The 18,882-nt window shown below is 37.2% G+C and overlaps 1 protein-coding gene across 1 annotated transcript in view; it reads right to left on the reverse strand.

Moving 5' to 3' along the window:
- The window catches only part of LOC122801254 (alkaline phosphatase-like), a 327,942-nt gene that overhangs the window by 252,026 nt on the left and 57,034 nt on the right, over positions 1 to 18,882 (reverse strand). Inside the window, exon 6 of the mRNA XM_044070806.1 lies at positions 9,525 to 9,665. Within this exon, the coding sequence (XP_043926741.1) occupies positions 9,525 to 9,665 (141 nt within the window). The remainder of the gene's footprint in view (positions 1 to 9,524; positions 9,666 to 18,882) is intronic.

The following is an 18,882-nucleotide window of genomic DNA, read 5'->3' on the forward strand; positions in this document are numbered from 1 at the left end:
ATGAAAATGTTTAAAAATAACTAAAAGAGATTAGATAATAATGGTGGATAGTTTTTTTTTATAAAAGAAACACAGTTAAATGAAAGAAATAGGAATATGGTAGAAGGATTATTACATAAACAAAAGCACTATTTAAAAGGTAAAAAAGGGGAAGTGTATCCTTATTTTTCAAAATGGTGAGAAGAAAAGAATATTTAGTTAGAGAATTAAAAGGTGAAGATGGAAACACTAAATATAAGCAGCAAGAGATTATAAGAATTATTGTAGCATATATTAGAGAAATATATAAGGAAAGTAATGTTAAGTAAACTGTAAATGAGGATGAAGGCTTTTACAGAAGACACAAAATATTGATAAAATTATGTACATTTAGAAGAATTAAACTTTATTTTTAAGAAAGTTAAGGGAGATTCAGTGTCAAGGATGATAGATGTGATGAGTGATAAAGTATACAAAGAATTGGAAGAGTGGCAGAAGGAAGCATTCATTGGAAGGAGAGCAGTTTTAGAGATAATGTCTTGTATGACCATGGGAATGCCCACTCTATAATTATGCATGCCCTTGGAAGCATTTTCATTCAATCGCACCTTTCACTCTGCCTTCCTATGAGCATAAAAATGTCCACAAAAAGAAGCAGGAACTTTTTCAGCAGTTAACTCTTGATGCACATCTTTGTTTTGCTAATGGATGAGATTATTGCTACAGACTTTGCAGACACTAACCCTCAAAGTGGAAGAACTGCTGTTGTTGTTGGGAATTATTGCATTAATTCTCTGAAGCTGTCCAACTGTTTCTGGATCATTCTGCAAAACGGTAAACTAATATTTTATGCTGTTTTATTCAAGATATTTACAAAAGAATTATAAGCAACATTGAGATGAAATATTTTACTTAGAATGCTAGTAATCTGAAAAGCAGGAATATCATTCATACTCAGTGGAGTACCAAAGGTTATAACAGCTGTTTTCCTGGAGTTTATTCTTAGCTTGTTTTTTTAGCAACCAGTTCCAGAAACTAGTAAAATTATTTAATAACTCTTTTTGGACTATTTGGGATGGGGCAGGGGGATCTTGCCAGATTTCAGTTTGAAAAAGCCACCAGATATCATTTAATGATGAGGGAGCTGCAGTTAATAAGTTCATAGTTTGTGTGGCTATATATATATATATATATATATATATATATATATATATATATATATATATTTATACTAGATTTTAAGATGTAGAAAAGAGGTAGAAAATATAAAGGAAGGGTATAGAAGTAAGAATTTTTCAGGTAAAGTATGAGATCTTTTGTAGTAAGGGCTGCAGTTAATAAGCTCATAGTTTGTGTGGCTTTATTACATATATATATATATATATATATATATATATATATGTGTGTGTGTGTGTGTGTGTGTGTGTGTGTGTGTGTATATATATATATATATATATATATATATATATATATATATATATGGATTCAGTTTATATGCTCAAAATCCTGAAATATCGAATTTCAGAATCTCAAGCCCATAAAGTGGAAAGGCTAAAACATCGAACACCCAGAAGCACAAAATTCAAAATCTCGCATTTCAGAGATTTTGAATGAGCGGCTCTGTTGTTGCGCTGTGTTCATGGGTTGAGGTAAGTGTTTGTATTTCAAGGGTTTTGGGTAGGGGCTGTAGTGTGTGTTAGTGTGTTTTGTTACTGTGCTGTGTGTGTGCAAGGGGAATGTAGCTTGTGTGGTGATGTTTTGTGTGTTTGTATATGTAGTGTGGCATTGGAGCTAGTATATTTAAGTAGGGGGATATGGGGGGTGCAGCCCCCCACATGTGGGGTGCAGGTGGGCCCGGCTCCCCTGCTTGTACATAGGATTGGGTTGTGTGTTTGTTTGTGGGGAGGAAAGTGTGTGCATGTGTATGGTGTGTGTGTAGTATATAAGTCGCAATTTTGAATTTCGCGCTTCTGGGTGTTCGATATTTTAGCCTTTCCACTTTATGCACTTGAGATTCTGAAATTTGATATTTCTGGATTTCGAGCATATAAAGTGAATCCATATATATATATATATATATATATATATATATATATATATACTAGATTTTAAGACATAGAAAAGAGATAGAAAATATGAATGAAGGGTATAGAAGTAAGAATTTTTCAGGTAAAGTATGAGACCTTTTGTAATAAGGCAGAATCTTGCAAAAGAGAGAAGAATATAGAATGTGAAGAATTAAAGTAATATCAAGATAAGACTTTTTTTATGGGAAGTTAAAAGTAAAGGAATTTGAAAGTGATAGGAATTTGAATGAAAGTGCACTGAGGACTTTTTTATGCAAGTTCAGGGGTGGGGTTGGGTAAAGAAGTTATTAGGACAATAAACAGAAGATAAATAAGATACAGTGGATTAGTAATCTGTCAACATTTTTATGGAGGTTTAGTATGAATAAATTGTCAGTTGAAGGAAGTATTTTATATAAGGAAATAGGAAAAAAGATTTTGTTATGAATGCAATGAACAATAATGTACTGAACATGTTTGTGCAATAAGAAAGGATTAAGAAAAAGTTAGTATTCAAATAAATGTATAAATAATATTGAATTAAAGATGATTTTGCATAATTATTATGGAAAAAGAAATGATGAGGAAATAGAGATATATTATTTAGGAAGTATAGAAGGTAAAGATGATGGAAGAGTTATTTAATATAGGCATTTAAAAAAAAATAAAAAGATACTGTGGTGGAAAGAGAAGGGGGTACTACATAACTGTGCACAAAGAAGGTCTTTCTGCTTAGTTCTGTGATTTTATGAGGTAGTGCCATCTGTGGCAGGGAGAGTAGGGCAGTATATGTGTACATAAGCCAGCATAGCTAGATGGAGTTTTGTAAATAATTTTATGTTATTTGACTATCACACTAGCTTATACAGATGTTAGAGTTAAAAATACATTTGTAAAGTTACATATGTTAAAACTGCATCAACAGTAGGTCCTGCTGGACAGAAAGAATGTATGCATGCATATTAGGTTGTATTGTTGTAAATGATCAAATGTATATGTTTATCGGAGAACCCTGGAAGGATGGAAAGTTTAAAATTGTGTTATAGCTTTCAGATGCTACCACAGACCTTAGCAAAACTGTGTGTGTGTATTGTACCAGAGTAAGGTGACCAGAGGTGATGTCATCCTCTAACCAGCATCTGGTTTCTTTGGAACTCTCACTCCAGCACTTTGCAACCTGAAAGGAAAGATTTCTGACAGGATATATATATCTCACACATCCACACAAAGAGAAACATCATCTGGCTTTTGCTGTGGTAAGATATTCAACACACATCAGCTTGCCTTGCTTTAGTAAGCAGTCACAGAACAGTAATTCTTTAGTCAGTCAGGGACATTTAGTGAGAATAATTGGGTATTGTTTTCTGCATCTGTGAGAAACTATCCAACTGTATTATTTTTATATCTCCATGGTTGAAACTCTATTGTTTATTGTATTCAGTATGCTCTTATTTTCCATTGTATTTATCATTAGAATGTTAATACTTTTCATTGTGGATGGTCCTTTAGAGAATACCTTTAACATCTTGAGAGTACTTATGCTCGTTTTAGTGACACTGTGGCTGCTTCTGAAAGCCTTGCTGGTATGATCACATGCTATCATTTGTATTAGTATTAATTTTGCACAGTATAATTGGATACCATTTGTAAGAGCCTTAGGGTAGCTGACTGGTAAGTAATTACCTTAGAGTCTGAGCAGAAAGGGGCACAGCTAGTAAATCTGTGCCATCTTTTCCCAGGTGTGTATGTGTGTGTGAAACTCAAATATCCAAGTGTGTATCAGCTACTGGGGACAGATACAGGCAGCTCCAAAATGGTTAGTGTGGAGTTTTCTGTGTGTCTGGAGAGAGAAAGAGAGTCCAGCCCAGGTCTGGAGCATGCTCCCTGTGTGCTGTTAAGGGAAATTGTGCTTGGTGCAGGGAGCTGCATCTAAAAATACCATGTGAATCCATCTTTGCTCTTAGTTACCGTCCCTCACGGAAATCAGTGTGAGGATTGAATCTCACTGACTGCTGGTCCAGAGTAGGGACCCATCACAAGTTCTATTATCACTGACTTTTTGAAAGCGAGAATGATAAGTAGATGGAAAAAATGTTGAAATGTGAAATCCAATTATTTATGGAATATGTAAATATATCTGTAAATATGTACATATGTTAATAAGGAACCCCTAATCCTCTTTTTGATAAGTGTTGTAGGATCTTTTTCATCCATCTGAGCTGCCACCACCTCAGTAATATGGGACCTTGCTTTAAAATCTCATCCAAAGGATATCACCCTCAGGAGTGTACTACCCCTGAATGTCAGAAATGGAAAATTAATCTAAGCACCCGAGGTGGGAATATAACCCCAAGCCTTTTCATTTTCCAGCACGATAAGCAAGTGCACTGCCTGTTGACCCATTTAAACTATAAGGTATTCAGGTAGGCAGGGGTACCTAAGAACATCTGTTTTGTTTTCTGAAGTTTAAAATGAGGTGTTTGGATTGGAGAATGTGGCAGTGAGTGTTATGGCTGGTTTGAAGATCTTTTAAGATGATGTGTTCATTGGGGAAAATTTGAAGATGAGATCATCAGTACAAACTATAATGTTAGGGTTTGTTAGTAGACAAGGGAAGTTGTTAATGAAAAATGGAAAGAGTAGGGGCAAAGGATAAAACCTCAGTCTTTCCCTCAAGATAGGTTATATTTAATAAAACTGGAGCTATCCAATTTGACTGAGAAGCATTAATGTAAGTAGCTCTGGAACCAGAAACCAGTGTCCTGTCCAAAGCTGTAAGACTGTAGGTCAAAAGTATCAAATGCCTAAGGTAAATCAATGAGCAGGATTCATGTCAATAAAACCTGGTTACCAGACATGAGTGAGGGGTTTGTTAACTAGGTTATGTGCCAGTTTAATAAACCATTAAAAGAAAAATAAGAATTTGAAAGTTAAAGCTCTGTGTTTTGTAGTTCTGGTAGTAGTAGACTTCACAAGCAAAGTTTAATCTGCTAAGCATACATACAAAAATATACAGCTTATTATTAAAGTAAAGCAGGTAAATGCTGACTGCTGAAACTTACATTTAGCTCACATATTCAGAAAACCATCTAAAGCAAAATGCAAAACAGTGCAGCATAGTGTCATATTATAAGAAAGCTGTTCCTGCCATACCAGTGGCATACAGGGATAAAGCCCTGATTACAGTCCAGGTGGCCCAGGTTCAATTAGCAGCTCAGGTGAGTGACAGATCAGCAGAAAGGGATGGGTGTTACCATCCCAAGGAAGGGAGAGGAGTAAAGTGGGCATCTTCTGCAACAATCCCTAGCAGAGGCTGAGGATACTGTATGGCAGGAAGTGTTGTTCAAATATGAGGCAGAGCTGCTCTAGAGGTGAGGTAATATGCTGCAACATCCCATTGCATGCCTGGCCTTCAGATGCAACCATGGGTATCAAGAGGGTATAGTGGACAAGTCCACAAAGAATGTCCACAGCTGATACCCCCCTGGACACTCTGGCTCTGGTGGATTAATGGAGTAAGTATGGGGAGTTTGGAGTAGCTGGTAGACTCTGCATGGATGTGGGGCACTGAGTAGCAAAGCTGTAAGTATAAGAATGATGAAGGGGACCCAAAAATAGAAGAAAAGATATTTTCGGTTTACCTTCATAATGCCAATCTCACTATGGTCGACCCGGCTTCCATGAATACCGAAGTGCGAACGTACCGAACATCGAATTCCACATATCTGAATGGCAAAATCTCACCCCCTATTTGACCCATGGTAGCACTGGTTTGGAGGTGTGATGTGGCTGGAAATGTCGAAATTCGACATTTATTCGACTTTTTAGAAGCTTCGGGGCTCTGGTTTCGCGGAAACGGTTCGACGATGTGGCCGGTCGATCATATGTGATCGACAATATGAAGGTAAACTGATATTTCTATCTTATATGGTATAAATGGTACTCCTCTTCAAACAGATATAGGCATAAGAGACCTTGGTACTTATGTTGACATCTCTCTGTCTCATTCATTCAATCATCATGTTTGCACTATAACAGTATATCTTTCAATCTAGCCCAGTTAATTTCCAAGGAAATATCTTTAAGATCCAAAGAAGTCATGCTACCACTATACTCTTCCCTTATCAGATCCATCATCAAATACAATGTCCCTGTGGTATGTACAAATCCAAGCATATCACTCAACTGATCCAGCCTTAATGATTTCTAACCAAGAAAACTAAAGGCTTTAAATTATTCAGCTGTTCTGATAAATCAGCATGATGCTTCTTATACTCAGTAGGCTAAAGACAGTTGTGATGTGACATGTGTCTCACTTTGTGAGCCATAAAAATACCCAATTCTATTTGAATCCCCTATTTATTCACAAAACCAGTGACTCTACAAACACCAGCACTAGGTACTCAAAAGTACACCAACAAATAAACAAAATTTGATGTTGGGATAAATTCCAAACTTAATGTATTTCCAGCCTATGGAATAAATTATCACTATAGGTCAAAGAATTACTTTGACTACCTCAAGACTAGCCCTGATGACTGGATAGGTAGACACACATTTTTATACATAGGTTATCCTATACAGCCCTGCTCAAAATGGGAGGTGAACAAGATTAAGTTTTTGAAAAGGGTAGTGAGTACTTTTACTTTTGTGTCTGCTTAAATGTGTATATGGATAGGCATCTTAAGGTCTCCATGATTGCTTGCCTTGTATTGTTCCTATGTTCCTAGTTCCTATTATCCAATATATTATCCAAGATATTCACCACTCATAGAAGAATATACATCTGTAAACGTAACTATGACAACAACTACCAACAATCCAACATCCCCAGTCACTCAGTCAATCACTCAGTTCATCCATAAATAATTAATTAAATAAATAAACCTTTTCAATTTCTAAATAATGCTCTGCTTAAGTAAAGCTGACAAGCCCTGCAGCACAAATGCATGTATGTATAAATCAGTTAAAAAATTATCAGCAGTTAAAAACAAAACACATCTACTATAATTTAAATCTACAGTTTACATCTGTACAACTGATTTATGCCACCCTTGTGTTCAGATGTACTTCTTAAGCAAAAATCAAATGCAGTACTACAGAAAGCAGGTCCTAAGATTACATATGTACTGCCAGGTGCTTGTGGGAAGGGGCGTGGCACAGGCCATTACTATGCACATTAGCATATGCAGTTCACAGGGCTACTGCAGCACTTATTCCTTAACCAGGTAAGTCCAATGAACACAAGTATTTATTTTCAAGGGTAACCTGGGAATACTGTCTTGTTAAGTGGCTTGTTAGGTGTCACCTAACTGTCTAGCCAGAGGCACTTCCCTCCCCTTCCAGCTCCTGCAGGCACCAACCACTCACATCACCATAGTGAGGGATTCATCCCTCTCTGCCACAGAACTTATATGTTTAGGTTTCTAATTCAGGTGGCATTTCACTTCACTATTGCCTTATGATCACTCTTTGGTAGTATAGGCTTTATCTTCCTCACAACACTGAACCGGATAAAGCAGGCACTGGAAAATTAAATGAATGAATGGATTGTGTAAATATTCTTTGTGTACACTAAAAACAGAGTAGCACTCAATAACAGCAAGCCTATTTAAATCAGTTTGGTTGAGTTGTTCATCGCTATTTTGTGATATACTTAAATTGTATATAGAGCTAGATTCTGTTTTCTGGTCTTCACAAACCAATAAAGCTTATGGAGGAATAAGAAGCAATCTTTTATCATTACTTAACTCATTATATCCGAGTGACATCTCCAGGTGCATCGACAGTTAACTCCTACCAACGCCTCTAGGCATCAAATATTTCTTATTCATATTTGCATCAATAATTTCAAAACCATGCAATGTACAAGATTTAAAAAAAATCATCTTAAAGCTTACACAATGGCAAACTCAACTGTATTAATACTTAACCTCTGTCTAGTGAAGGTAAATAGATATTAACTTTTATTTTTATGCCATTAATTTATATAGATATAATTTTCACATTTTCTAAATATCTCAACAACCAAGTAACATAGACAGAACTCCTTAGCCTCATATGAAAGCTTTCAGCTAGATGAATAAAATGCTGTTGACAGTATGTGTGTAACCTGAGTGGTTGTTGTTTACAAAATATTATAAATGTAATTGTAACTGTATTTACTGTGACTTATAAAATTCTGTTTACAATCTAGAATCTAAACAGTACTACCATTATAAAAATAGTTTGTGCTGAAGAGTTTGCAATGCATACTTCTTTCATAACCCCTATGGTTCCAGAGATATGAACATTTGTTTGAAATGTAAAGACATAATTTAAGTCTGTCAAGAGGCATAGGCTCCACCCATTGTAAATTAAAGTGCAAATTTCATGAGATCCATTGGAGTAAATGAGTTAATCAGATGTATAATACATCAGTCTATATTATCCTGTTCTGCTAACAAAATAAAATTATTCAATAAGGATATACTCATAAATCTGTATTTTTAATGTGGACTCTAAAGGCCTGCTCAGAACCTGATGATTTCTGAGTCTGGATTCTAACAATGTCACCCTGTCAACCTTCCATAACTAACTGTGCTATGGCCAGGCATTCATCTGCTCTTTCAGATGTGTAAATACTTAGCTCTATAAAACAACTTAATGCTGAAAAGTCTTTCCAAACCCAAACACACACATTAATATTTTATTTGGAATAATTTACCACAGATTGATTATAGCACGCACCTTTGTAGAGTAGCCATATTGTCACTTAAATAAATGCAAGACTTTTTGTTATTGCTAAAGGCAGCTGCACAGTTCCAATAATTCAAGACTAACAGCTAGGTTTGGTACCCTATCCTTATCAATTCTTTACACACTCATGGTAACACTGTTGTTCTACCCCTTCCTCCATGGCTCCTTTTCCCATCCCAGAAGAATTATATACTATAACCAGGGTTTGGGGAGGTATAGTTCCCCTCATATAAAAAAATGTTTTTCTTGTCATTTCGCAAGCATACCATCAACCTTATTACATCTCAGCACATTACATTTTGTCCATGCCATAACATTACATCTCTACCTGTTTTTGTAAGTCTTTATTTCCCATACTTATATCTGCAGCTTCCTACATGAAATGAGCCCTGGTTTGCCATACATGTTCCAGCTCTGACAAAAGGTCTTGGGCATATTAATATGCAGACATGTAAGACATGTGTCTGTATTTGTGCAGATGTGCGATGATACATGCACAGTATATCTGTGTGCATAAGTACAGAAATATGACTAGAGTCATATTTATGTAAATATGCATCCAGATATAATGTCTTTAAGCTGTCTTTGTAGTGTGGACTTGAGATATGGATGAACTTCTCAATAACTTTTCTTTATACTAGACTATACATCTTTATATAAAGACAATGAACTATAGGCAGCTGTATAGTTGTGCACAGTTTATAGGTACTAAAATGAGTCATAAACATTTTCCTGTCTTACCTTGCCTGTTTTCATCTTCTGCCATTCTGTGATTAGGTTCAGGCCATCACCCCTGACCCCATTCTGTTTGGAACTAGTGGGATATTCTGGGTCAGGGGTCCCCTTCGGAGTCATGTATATGCGACCTCCACCCATTATAACCTATGATGCAAGGAAATATAGTAAGAAGAACAATAAACAAGATGAATTTCTGTGGACTTATGGTTGGGTGTTCTCTTGAATGTAAATGTTACTCTATAAGATTTCATATGAGAGAATATAAATGTAATTTTCCACACTGTCAACATAAGAAAGAGAAATACACACACACACACACACACACACACACATATATATATATATATATATATTTATAAAATTATTAATAGATTACAGGTAACTATATATAATCATCTGGCTAACCTGGAAATATCAGTACTAGCCTGATGTTTTTCATAGTAAAGCAAAAAAAGAAACTGTATGTAGCTTATCCTTCTCAGATAAAGCAGACTGTTTAAGTCCCAGTGCACCTTATATTATTATAGATGCACCTCATGTTATTAGAATTAAAAACTGAACACATATTTAATTTTTTAAAAATAGTTTCTTAAAAGCTCAGGGGGCATGGCCAGCTTTCTTTACACTTTAACTTACATTCCAATCTGCTTGTGCTCCAAACTAGACTGTCAGCTTCTAGCATTTTTTTTTTACTTGAAACATCATAGATTATTCAAGAAACTTGCCATTTATAAAACTGTAAAATCGAAAAAATAGCTGGTCAGGCAGAAGTGTAGAACAAACAGGAACTTTAATAAAACTTTGCTCACTGAATAAAATCAATAAAACAATAAAAACAGGATAAGCGCTTTCATACACACAAGTACTTCTTCAGATCCATAAAATACTGCGCCCACAGTGAGTTTTTATATGCACAGCCTAGTGTTTCATATCACGTGATTTCAATAAAGGCCTAATTGGAATAACTTCATTTAACCCTTTATCCTCATTGGCTCTAAGCAAATGAATCCATTTTATTTCAATACATTCTGTCTTAGTTTTTACATCACCACCTCTCAAGCCTGGTATATACATATCCAAAACTATAAACTTAAACCAGTTTTCACACCCTGCTGACATGGAAACATGCCAGGTTTGGCTGCAGCAGATCCAATAGAATACAATCAAGCGAGTGCAGTAGGAAACAATGGGTCTGGGACTTCAGGACTACAACGGCCTTTTTTATTATTACAGGCACCGGAATTGATCAGCATGAAGCAGAGAGGGAAATCGCAAAGCAGAGAGAAAGGCTCCCGGAAGAGACAGTATGGACAGGAGCAAATAGAGACAGGTCAGACTGTCCAGAGCAAGGTAAAAAGAGTTTAATTTTTAACCTTTCCACAGTGACTTTAACTACTGAACAGAGCAATGTTTTAAGCAAAGGTCTCTGCTTTATTCCATCTGGTAATTCTAACCTCAATGATGTGCTGGTTGACCTGAAGTTATTTGTAAGGAACATTTCCTTAAAATTGCAATTTGGGAATGCAGGGGGAACAGATGTTTGTGTGTTTAAAAAACCTAGTGTTTACACACCTCTGAATACACCACTGGCAGAAGCTTTTTTTAAAATGTGCACTGATGATTAATACTTATTTTTCTAATTCTTCTGAAAGAGGCACGAAGTACAGGAGGACTAATAATAATTTGAGTAAAGGGGAATTTTCCTCGTTGCTAGACTTGGTTAAGTGTAATGACGTCTGTTTTTGTCCTGCTGACAAAGGTGGTGGCATTGTCGTAATGGATGCGTCTGACTACCTAGATACGATGCATGTAATGTTAAGTGATGACTACACTTATGTTAAATTAGATGCACAGAGAATACAGATATTAGTAGCTGACATCCATGGGAGAGTAGAAGATCTTCTCATGGATGTGGTGATTAATGAAAGCTTGTATGAGTATTTTATGGTAGAGAATGCAGTAGTACCAAAAATTTATGGGCTTCTGAAGGTCCATAAAGATCCATCACATCTGCCTATGAGACCAATTGTGTCTGGTAGGGGTTGGGCCATGGAGCCTACGTTAAATTTTGTTGAAAAACAACTTCGCCCAGTCATAAATGAGATGGGGAATGTCTTAAAAGACACTCAAGATTTCCTCAGCAAGTTGTGTCGATGGTCCACGACAGACTTTAAAGAAGAGATTATGCTAGTTATGTTAGATGTAGCTTCACTCATTACTTGTATTCCAAATGACGAAGGTATTGATAGTGTCAGGAGGAGCTTGAATAGGGACCCTGCTTCTCGTAGTGATAAAGTCTATCTGGTCTGCATGTTGCTAGAGCTTATTCTGGGACATAATGTATTTATGTCTGAGAGTGAATATTTTTTACAGCAAAAAGGAGTAGCAATGGGCACGGCATGTGTGAACAGTTACACCAGTTTGGTTCTAGCGGAATGGGAGCAGAAGTATGTTTTTTCTGACGTTAACAGTTTCAAAAGTTCAATACTGTTTTATGGTCGTTATGTGGACCATCCGTTTCTTGTTTGGGGGGACACAGAGACAAGTTTAGATCAGTTTGTGTGTTATCTGAATAACACTACTACCTTTCTCCATTTTTCTTATGAATGCTCAACTGAGTTTATTTAATTCTTGGATGTTATGGTAGTTAAGACTGCAGGAGGTCTATACACAAAACAGTTTGTTAAATCATGTAAGACCAACAATATAGTACATTCACGCAGTATGCACCCGAGACATGTCAAGCAGAATGTCCTTAGAGGACAATTTTTTTTAGAATGGAAAGACTGAATACAAGAGATAGCGATATGTATGACTCTTTTGATACACTTAGCAGTAATTTATTGGACAGGGGGTATAGTAGTGCAGAGATAGCGATAGCACAGAATGATGCAGTTATGCAAAGGGAGACATGTACAAGACCTTACTTTGATTGTAGAGCAGAGGACATTACTCCCAATAATGAGGAGCACTCTCATAAGATACGTATGAGCCTTACATACTCAAAAGATTCAGGACATATATGTGAAATTATTAGAAAACACTGGAGAATTCTAACCTCTGATAATACGTGTAAAGCGCTACTAGGAAACACACCATCTTTTTGTTTTAAGAATCGCCCCTCATTAAAGAAAATGTTATGTTATAAACCCCTATCTGACAGTCAGAGGAGATCCCCTAGCCAGAGGATCGGGACATTCCCATGCCATCATTGTAGTGCATGTAGATTTGTGGATTCAGATGACCAGTTTGTACACCCAGATACAGGACAGGTGTTTTGCATTAGATTACATGCTGACTGCAGTAGTAAGAATATAATTTACTGTGCGTCATGTGTAGTTTGTCAAAGTTTTTACATTGGGAAGACCGACTGCTGTTTAAGAGATAGGATTAGAGAGCATGTTTATGGTATTAGCAAGCAAGATGTGAGGAATGCTTTATCAAAACATGTTATGTCAGCAGGGTTTGAACACTGGTTTAAGTTTATAGTTTTGGATATGTATATACCAGGCTTGAGAGGTGGTGATGTATAAAAACTAAGACAGAATGTACTGAAATTTATTTATTTTTATTTATTTATTTACATTTGTTGACCGGGAGTGTCCGACTGGATGTAGGTCCATTTTCAGTGGAGGCCCGGGGAGAAAAGCTTCACAGTTAAAATAAACAGACAGTAGTTGCATTGGATTACATAGCAATTAACAATTTAACATAGCAATTACTTATAACATATTTACAGATGAAGAACATAGTACATCAGTAGACAACTAGAATCTTTATCTGTGAAGTACATAACAGACATTAACAAATGTTACATTAAGAAGTTCCTGCTGTATAATAATTACTAGGCTTATGAGCATCTGAGCTTGCAATAATCAAGGTAGTTAGTGGAGTGGAAAGAAAGGTAGTGGTTGGATGGGGTGTGTGATATTAGAGTGGGAGTTGCAAGGGCATAGCCAGCATGTTTTTAGGTGCGCTTTTAGTAAAGTTTTGAAGTGGGTGCATGATGGTATGGAGGTAATTGTGGATGGGAGGGAGTTCCATAATTTGGCTATGGTGCAAGAGAATAGTGCTTCACCAGCAGAGTTATTGGCTTTAGTGATCTGCAAGTGATTTTTGTTGCTGGATCTTAGTGGTCTGGTGGTGTGATAGGGTTGGAGTAGATTCTGGAGGGATGGGACATTTAGTGGATGGTTTACTAGTTTGTGGGCAAGTGAGAGTTGATACCATTGAAGGAGGTGAGGGAGTTCAAGCCAGCCCAGTTCAGCATGTGAGAGACAGTGGTGACTACGGTAGGATGCCCCTGTGGCGAATTTGGTGATTTTGTTGTAGCAGGTCTCTAGCTTGTTTAAATCACATTACCTTAGGTTGGTATATATTGGAGAGGCATAAAGTAGGGTGGAGATAAGGTGGGAATTTGCTATTGAAATCTTTGCTGCTTTGGTGAGAAGTTGCTTATTTCTGTATAACGCTCCTAGTTTTTTGTGGACTTTTTTTATGGTCATGGATATGTGAATGTCAAATTTTAGTTTATTGTCTATTTCCACTCCTAGCAATTTGGTTTGTTCAGTTGGGTATATAGTGGTGTTGTCTTTTGCTGTGATGTTAAAGTGAGAGTTGTTTTGAGTATATTTGGTGGGTTGGAAGATGAGTAGTTTAGTTTTGTTTGGGTTGAGTATTAATTGGGCATCGGATAACCAAGTTTCAACAGTGGAAAAGGCTTCCTATGTGACTTTTTGCAGTTTGGGTAGGGACTGGGCTGAGCAGATGATGGTTGAGTCATCTGCGTATTGTATGAGTGTGCCATGTTTGGTGGCAGAGGCTAGATTATTGGTGAAAACAGAGAAGAGTAGGGGTCCAAGGATGGAGCCTTGGGGAACCCCTATGGAGACAGGTAGTTGGGGAGATATGTCATTCTGCCATACAACAGATTGTTGGCAGTCAGACAGGTAACTCTGAAACCAGTTGGTGACTGATTAAGAGAAGGATAGGTTATTGAGGACAGAGATAACTTGTTTGTGTGGGACCATGTCAAATGCTTTAGATAGGTCTAGAAAAGTAGCAGAGGAGAGATAGCCATTATTTTTATGCTGAAGGATAGTGTTAGTAAAGGAGAGTAAGGCAGTGGTGGTGCTATGGTTTTTTCAGAAACCATGCTGAGTATTGGAAAGGAGGTTGTTAGTAAGGAGGTAGTCTGAGACCTGAGAGTGTATGCATCTCTCTAGTATTTTGGAGAGTGGAGAGAGAATAGCTATGGGGCGGTAATTGGTTAGTTCTGTGGAGGATCCGCCTTTGTGGAGGGGAATTATATGCGATAGTTTCCACAGTGTGGGAACGTAACTTTCTGACAGAGATCGGTTAATCAAGATGGATATTGGGTAGGCCAGAGCATCAGCTGTGATTTGTAGGTATTCACTTGGGAGGTTGTCCGCTGCTAATTTGGTCGGCTTAAGTTTAGTTAAGAGTTTTTTATGTTGGAGGTAGGTACAGGAGAAAAAGAGAAGGCAGTGGGGAGATTACTAGTTAAAGGTGTAGGTTGGAGGAGATGGGGGTTGTGTTGTTTAGCTAGTGATGGCATGGTTTGTGTGAAGTGTGTGTTGAATGAGGTAGAAATATTTTCTGAGGAGTGAGGGATGTTAGGTGGAGGGGTACTGACTTTACCTGGGTGGAGGATGGAGTTTATGGAGGACCAGAATTATTTGGGGCTGTGTTGTGAGGAGTCTAGGGCAGACTGGTAGTATTGGAATTTGTCCTGTTTTATTAGCTTTTTCACTCTGTTGTGTAGTTCTAGGAATTTCTGTTTAGTTGACAGTAGGGTTTTGGTTTTGCACCAGTGCTCCCAGGCTTTATCCCTGTTTTTCATTTCTGACGTAGTGGTTTTCTGTAGCCATGGGGAGGGTTGTGCTTTGGTTCTGGAAAGTCTTATGGGGGCATGGTAATTAAGGATGCTCAGGAAGGTTGTTGTTGTTGTTGTTGTTGTTGTTGTGTCTTTCGGCTTTTCCCGGTTAGGGGTCGTCACAGCGGAACTACGGTCCGCTAATGATTGGCAGTAGATTTTTATGTGCCGAGTTGCCAGCCCTGATGCACAACCTTCAATGAAGGTACGCCCATTTACACATGTCTCCACACAGAAGATGCTTTAGCTGAGAATCGAACAGGACAACGTCTTACTGTGAGGCGACAAGGATGCTCAGGAAGGTAGTATTAAAAAATTCAACTGCGTCATCAAGACTGAGGCACTTTAGAGGATGCCAGTTACATTCTTTGAGGGATGAGATGAATGTGAGTTGGTTAAAGTTTAGTTTTCTTACATATTTGACGGTAGATGACAGGTTTAGCTTGGTATAGGTATTTTTTGAGTAGGAATGTTGGGGAGTGATCACTGAGGCTATCTGATAAGCAGCCTGTTATATATGACTGGGGGCTCTTACTGACAAGTATCCAATCCAGGGTAGTGTGCTTGCTGGAGTTTTTATTTATCCTGGTTGGTGACTGGACTAGTTGGGTGAATCCATTAAGGTTTACATGATGGGTTGGATGGTTGCCAGAACAGGATTGCCAGTCAATATTGAAATCACCTAAAATGATAGTTTATTGGGGGAGATGGTGGGTAGACCAGCTGAGGAGGTTTTCTAGTGGAGGGATGTTTTGGCCAGGTGGGAAGTAGCATCCAATTATGTTGATGGTTTTGTTTTGGTTTATTTTGAGGTTGGTATATATTATTTCTTCATTGCCTATTTGTGGAGCTGATGATTTTAAGATCTGGATGTTTATATGCTGTTTAAATATTATAGCTACACCACCTCCTTTCTTGTTTAGCTGGTCTACTCTTAGTATGCTGTAACCTGTAGGGAGTATTTGCCCACTGGTAATGTGAGGTCTTAGCCAGGTTTCTCTCAGGATGACTATATCTGGGGAGTACAATTCTATGGTGGCATGGAGTTCATGGACCTTGTTGGATATACGTTATGCTGGAAATAAAATGGATGCATTTGCTTAGAGCCAATGAAGTTAAAAGGTTAAATGAAGTTATTCCAATTAGGCCTTTATTGAAATCACGTGATTTGAAACACTAGGCTGTGCATATAAAAACTCACCGTGGATGCAGTATTTTATGGATCTGAAGAAGTACCTGTGTGTATGAAAACGCTTATCCTGTTTTTTATTGTTTTATTGATTTTATTCAGTGTGTAAAGTTTTATTAAAGTTCCTGTTTGTTCTACACTTCTGCCTGACCAGCTATTTTTTTTATTTTACTTTTGGCGTTTGGTCTTTTGCTGGTTGCTCTTTTTGTTTTGGACTTAATTTTTAAAAATGTACTTAATAAAAAGCAAACTAGCTAAATAAATAAACATAAACAGCAAATTCCAGAGGACAGATTGCTCAGTACTATTAAACAAGAATGATAGGGTATATTATGTCGACATGAAGTTGTGTTGGCTCCTTGTTGTATCTGTGTGATGGTATGAATGCTGTGAGACGGGGCAATATGAGGAGATGACAACCATATCAGGATTCTGCATATATAATGGGCTGTTGGATGGCATGGCTGTGACAGCAATTATGGAATTCTGTACCAAGGGCCATATACTTTTGCAATGTAGTGCATGCAGTCAATATAAGCCATTTAATGATATAGCATTATATAATTTGTTGATATAATAAAAGTATTATCTTAGAAGATATCCTGTTTTGCTGCCTGTTATGGCGGCAACAAAGACTGACCTGCATATACATATTGCATTAGTGTTCCATCTATGCTGGTCAGACACCATTTCTGTTATGCAAAACGCATGAATTATAGAGGATTTGTGTCTAAAAAGGAACTTGACACTCATCATTTGCAAGTTATTTATAAGTCACAAACTTGGTAGTACAGACCACTAGTTATTGGCTGGAAAGAAATAGTGGTGTCTATTTCTTGAAATAGTCTGAAATCAGGTAGTAAACTGATGGCATCTGGCTTCTATCCATGATATCTCACACCACCATACTATTCATGTTGCATTTGCATGCCCTCTTACAAGAACTAATTCATTATTATAGAGAAGCACCAAATCTAAACACTTCCAATTAGTGTCAACATAATCAAGTAAAAGCTATATACTTATTAATATTAATAAATTACAGGTAACTGTATAACACTAACTGGCTAACCTGGTGATATCAGTATATTCTCATGTTTTTCAGCAGCGTGGGAGACACTGTCCTTTGTTTTCTTAGTTAATGCGTGCATTTTGTCTAGTCTTGTGGCCTAGTCTACGTTCATATTACTGCTTCTCATCACACTTGTAAAATTTGCATTTTGTTTATCTCCCCCTAGTAAAGCTGTTCTCTGACAGGCTCCTCCCCATTCATTTTGATCGCTAAGCAGACATAGCTCTTCAAATATATATTTTTATGCTTCTCTTCACTGTCTCCATTTGCAATTGAATGCTTTATTTCTACACTTCCCTTCTTCCTTCTTTTCCACATACTCATTCTAGTTTACTGTTTTCCTTTTTCATATGGAAATAGTTTCACATTATCCACATAATAATATAGATATTTTCCACTTAATAATAGTTATTTTCTCAATAGCATTTATTCATCGATTGTTTAGTCAATCCAGTCTGCAGTGATATTTATCACAATGAATCATTCGTGATGCCAATCATAAGAGAAGCTGCTGTAATTCTAAACTATTTCATTAAAATGTTCACTTTCTGATTTTCATTTTAACATTCATAGTGCCCTTACATGCAACTAGCAATCAAACTAAATGGAAGGAAACTGCAATTGGAAGCTATCCCAATATTCTGTTTTATTGCTTCATTTACTAATCACATAAACCCACTAGGTGCAAGTAACTTTTTCAAGGGTAACCCAGGAGCACAGTCTTTGGTTAAATAGCTTCATTTGAGTCATGCAGCTTCTTTGTGGAGACTAAGGGAATCAAACCCAGTTATAGACAATGAAGCTCAATAGCAGCTCATAGATTTAGCCATCTTTGCTATACTGCCAGACATCTCCATTAAGCTATTTCATCAAGTAACACATGTAGCGGACTACTACCTAATTCAGTAGCATATAGTCATATTTCAGCCCAATTCTCCCAACCTCAACCCACACAGCAACCTTCTCAGGCTCTAACTGGTTGTTGGTCACTTATGCAGGAACACAGAGAGGTTTTATAGCCTGAAGTGAGGGCTTACAAAACTGCAAAATATGCCAGCATGACTGTGGGCCAAGGATTATCGTCTCAGACACCCACTTTTTATTTCTCACCAGTGCAGTGACATTTAGAAATGTCCATACAGATGACCTAGGGTAGAGCTGCATGCCAGTAGCTGATAGCCACCTACCCCTTGTTATTGTTCCA

This window comes from Protopterus annectens, chromosome 4.part1, assembly GCF_019279795.1.
Source record: "Protopterus annectens isolate FY-2018-M chromosome 4.part1, PAN1.0, whole genome shotgun sequence".
In the NCBI taxonomy this organism is placed as follows: domain Eukaryota; kingdom Metazoa; phylum Chordata; order Ceratodontiformes; family Protopteridae; genus Protopterus; species Protopterus annectens.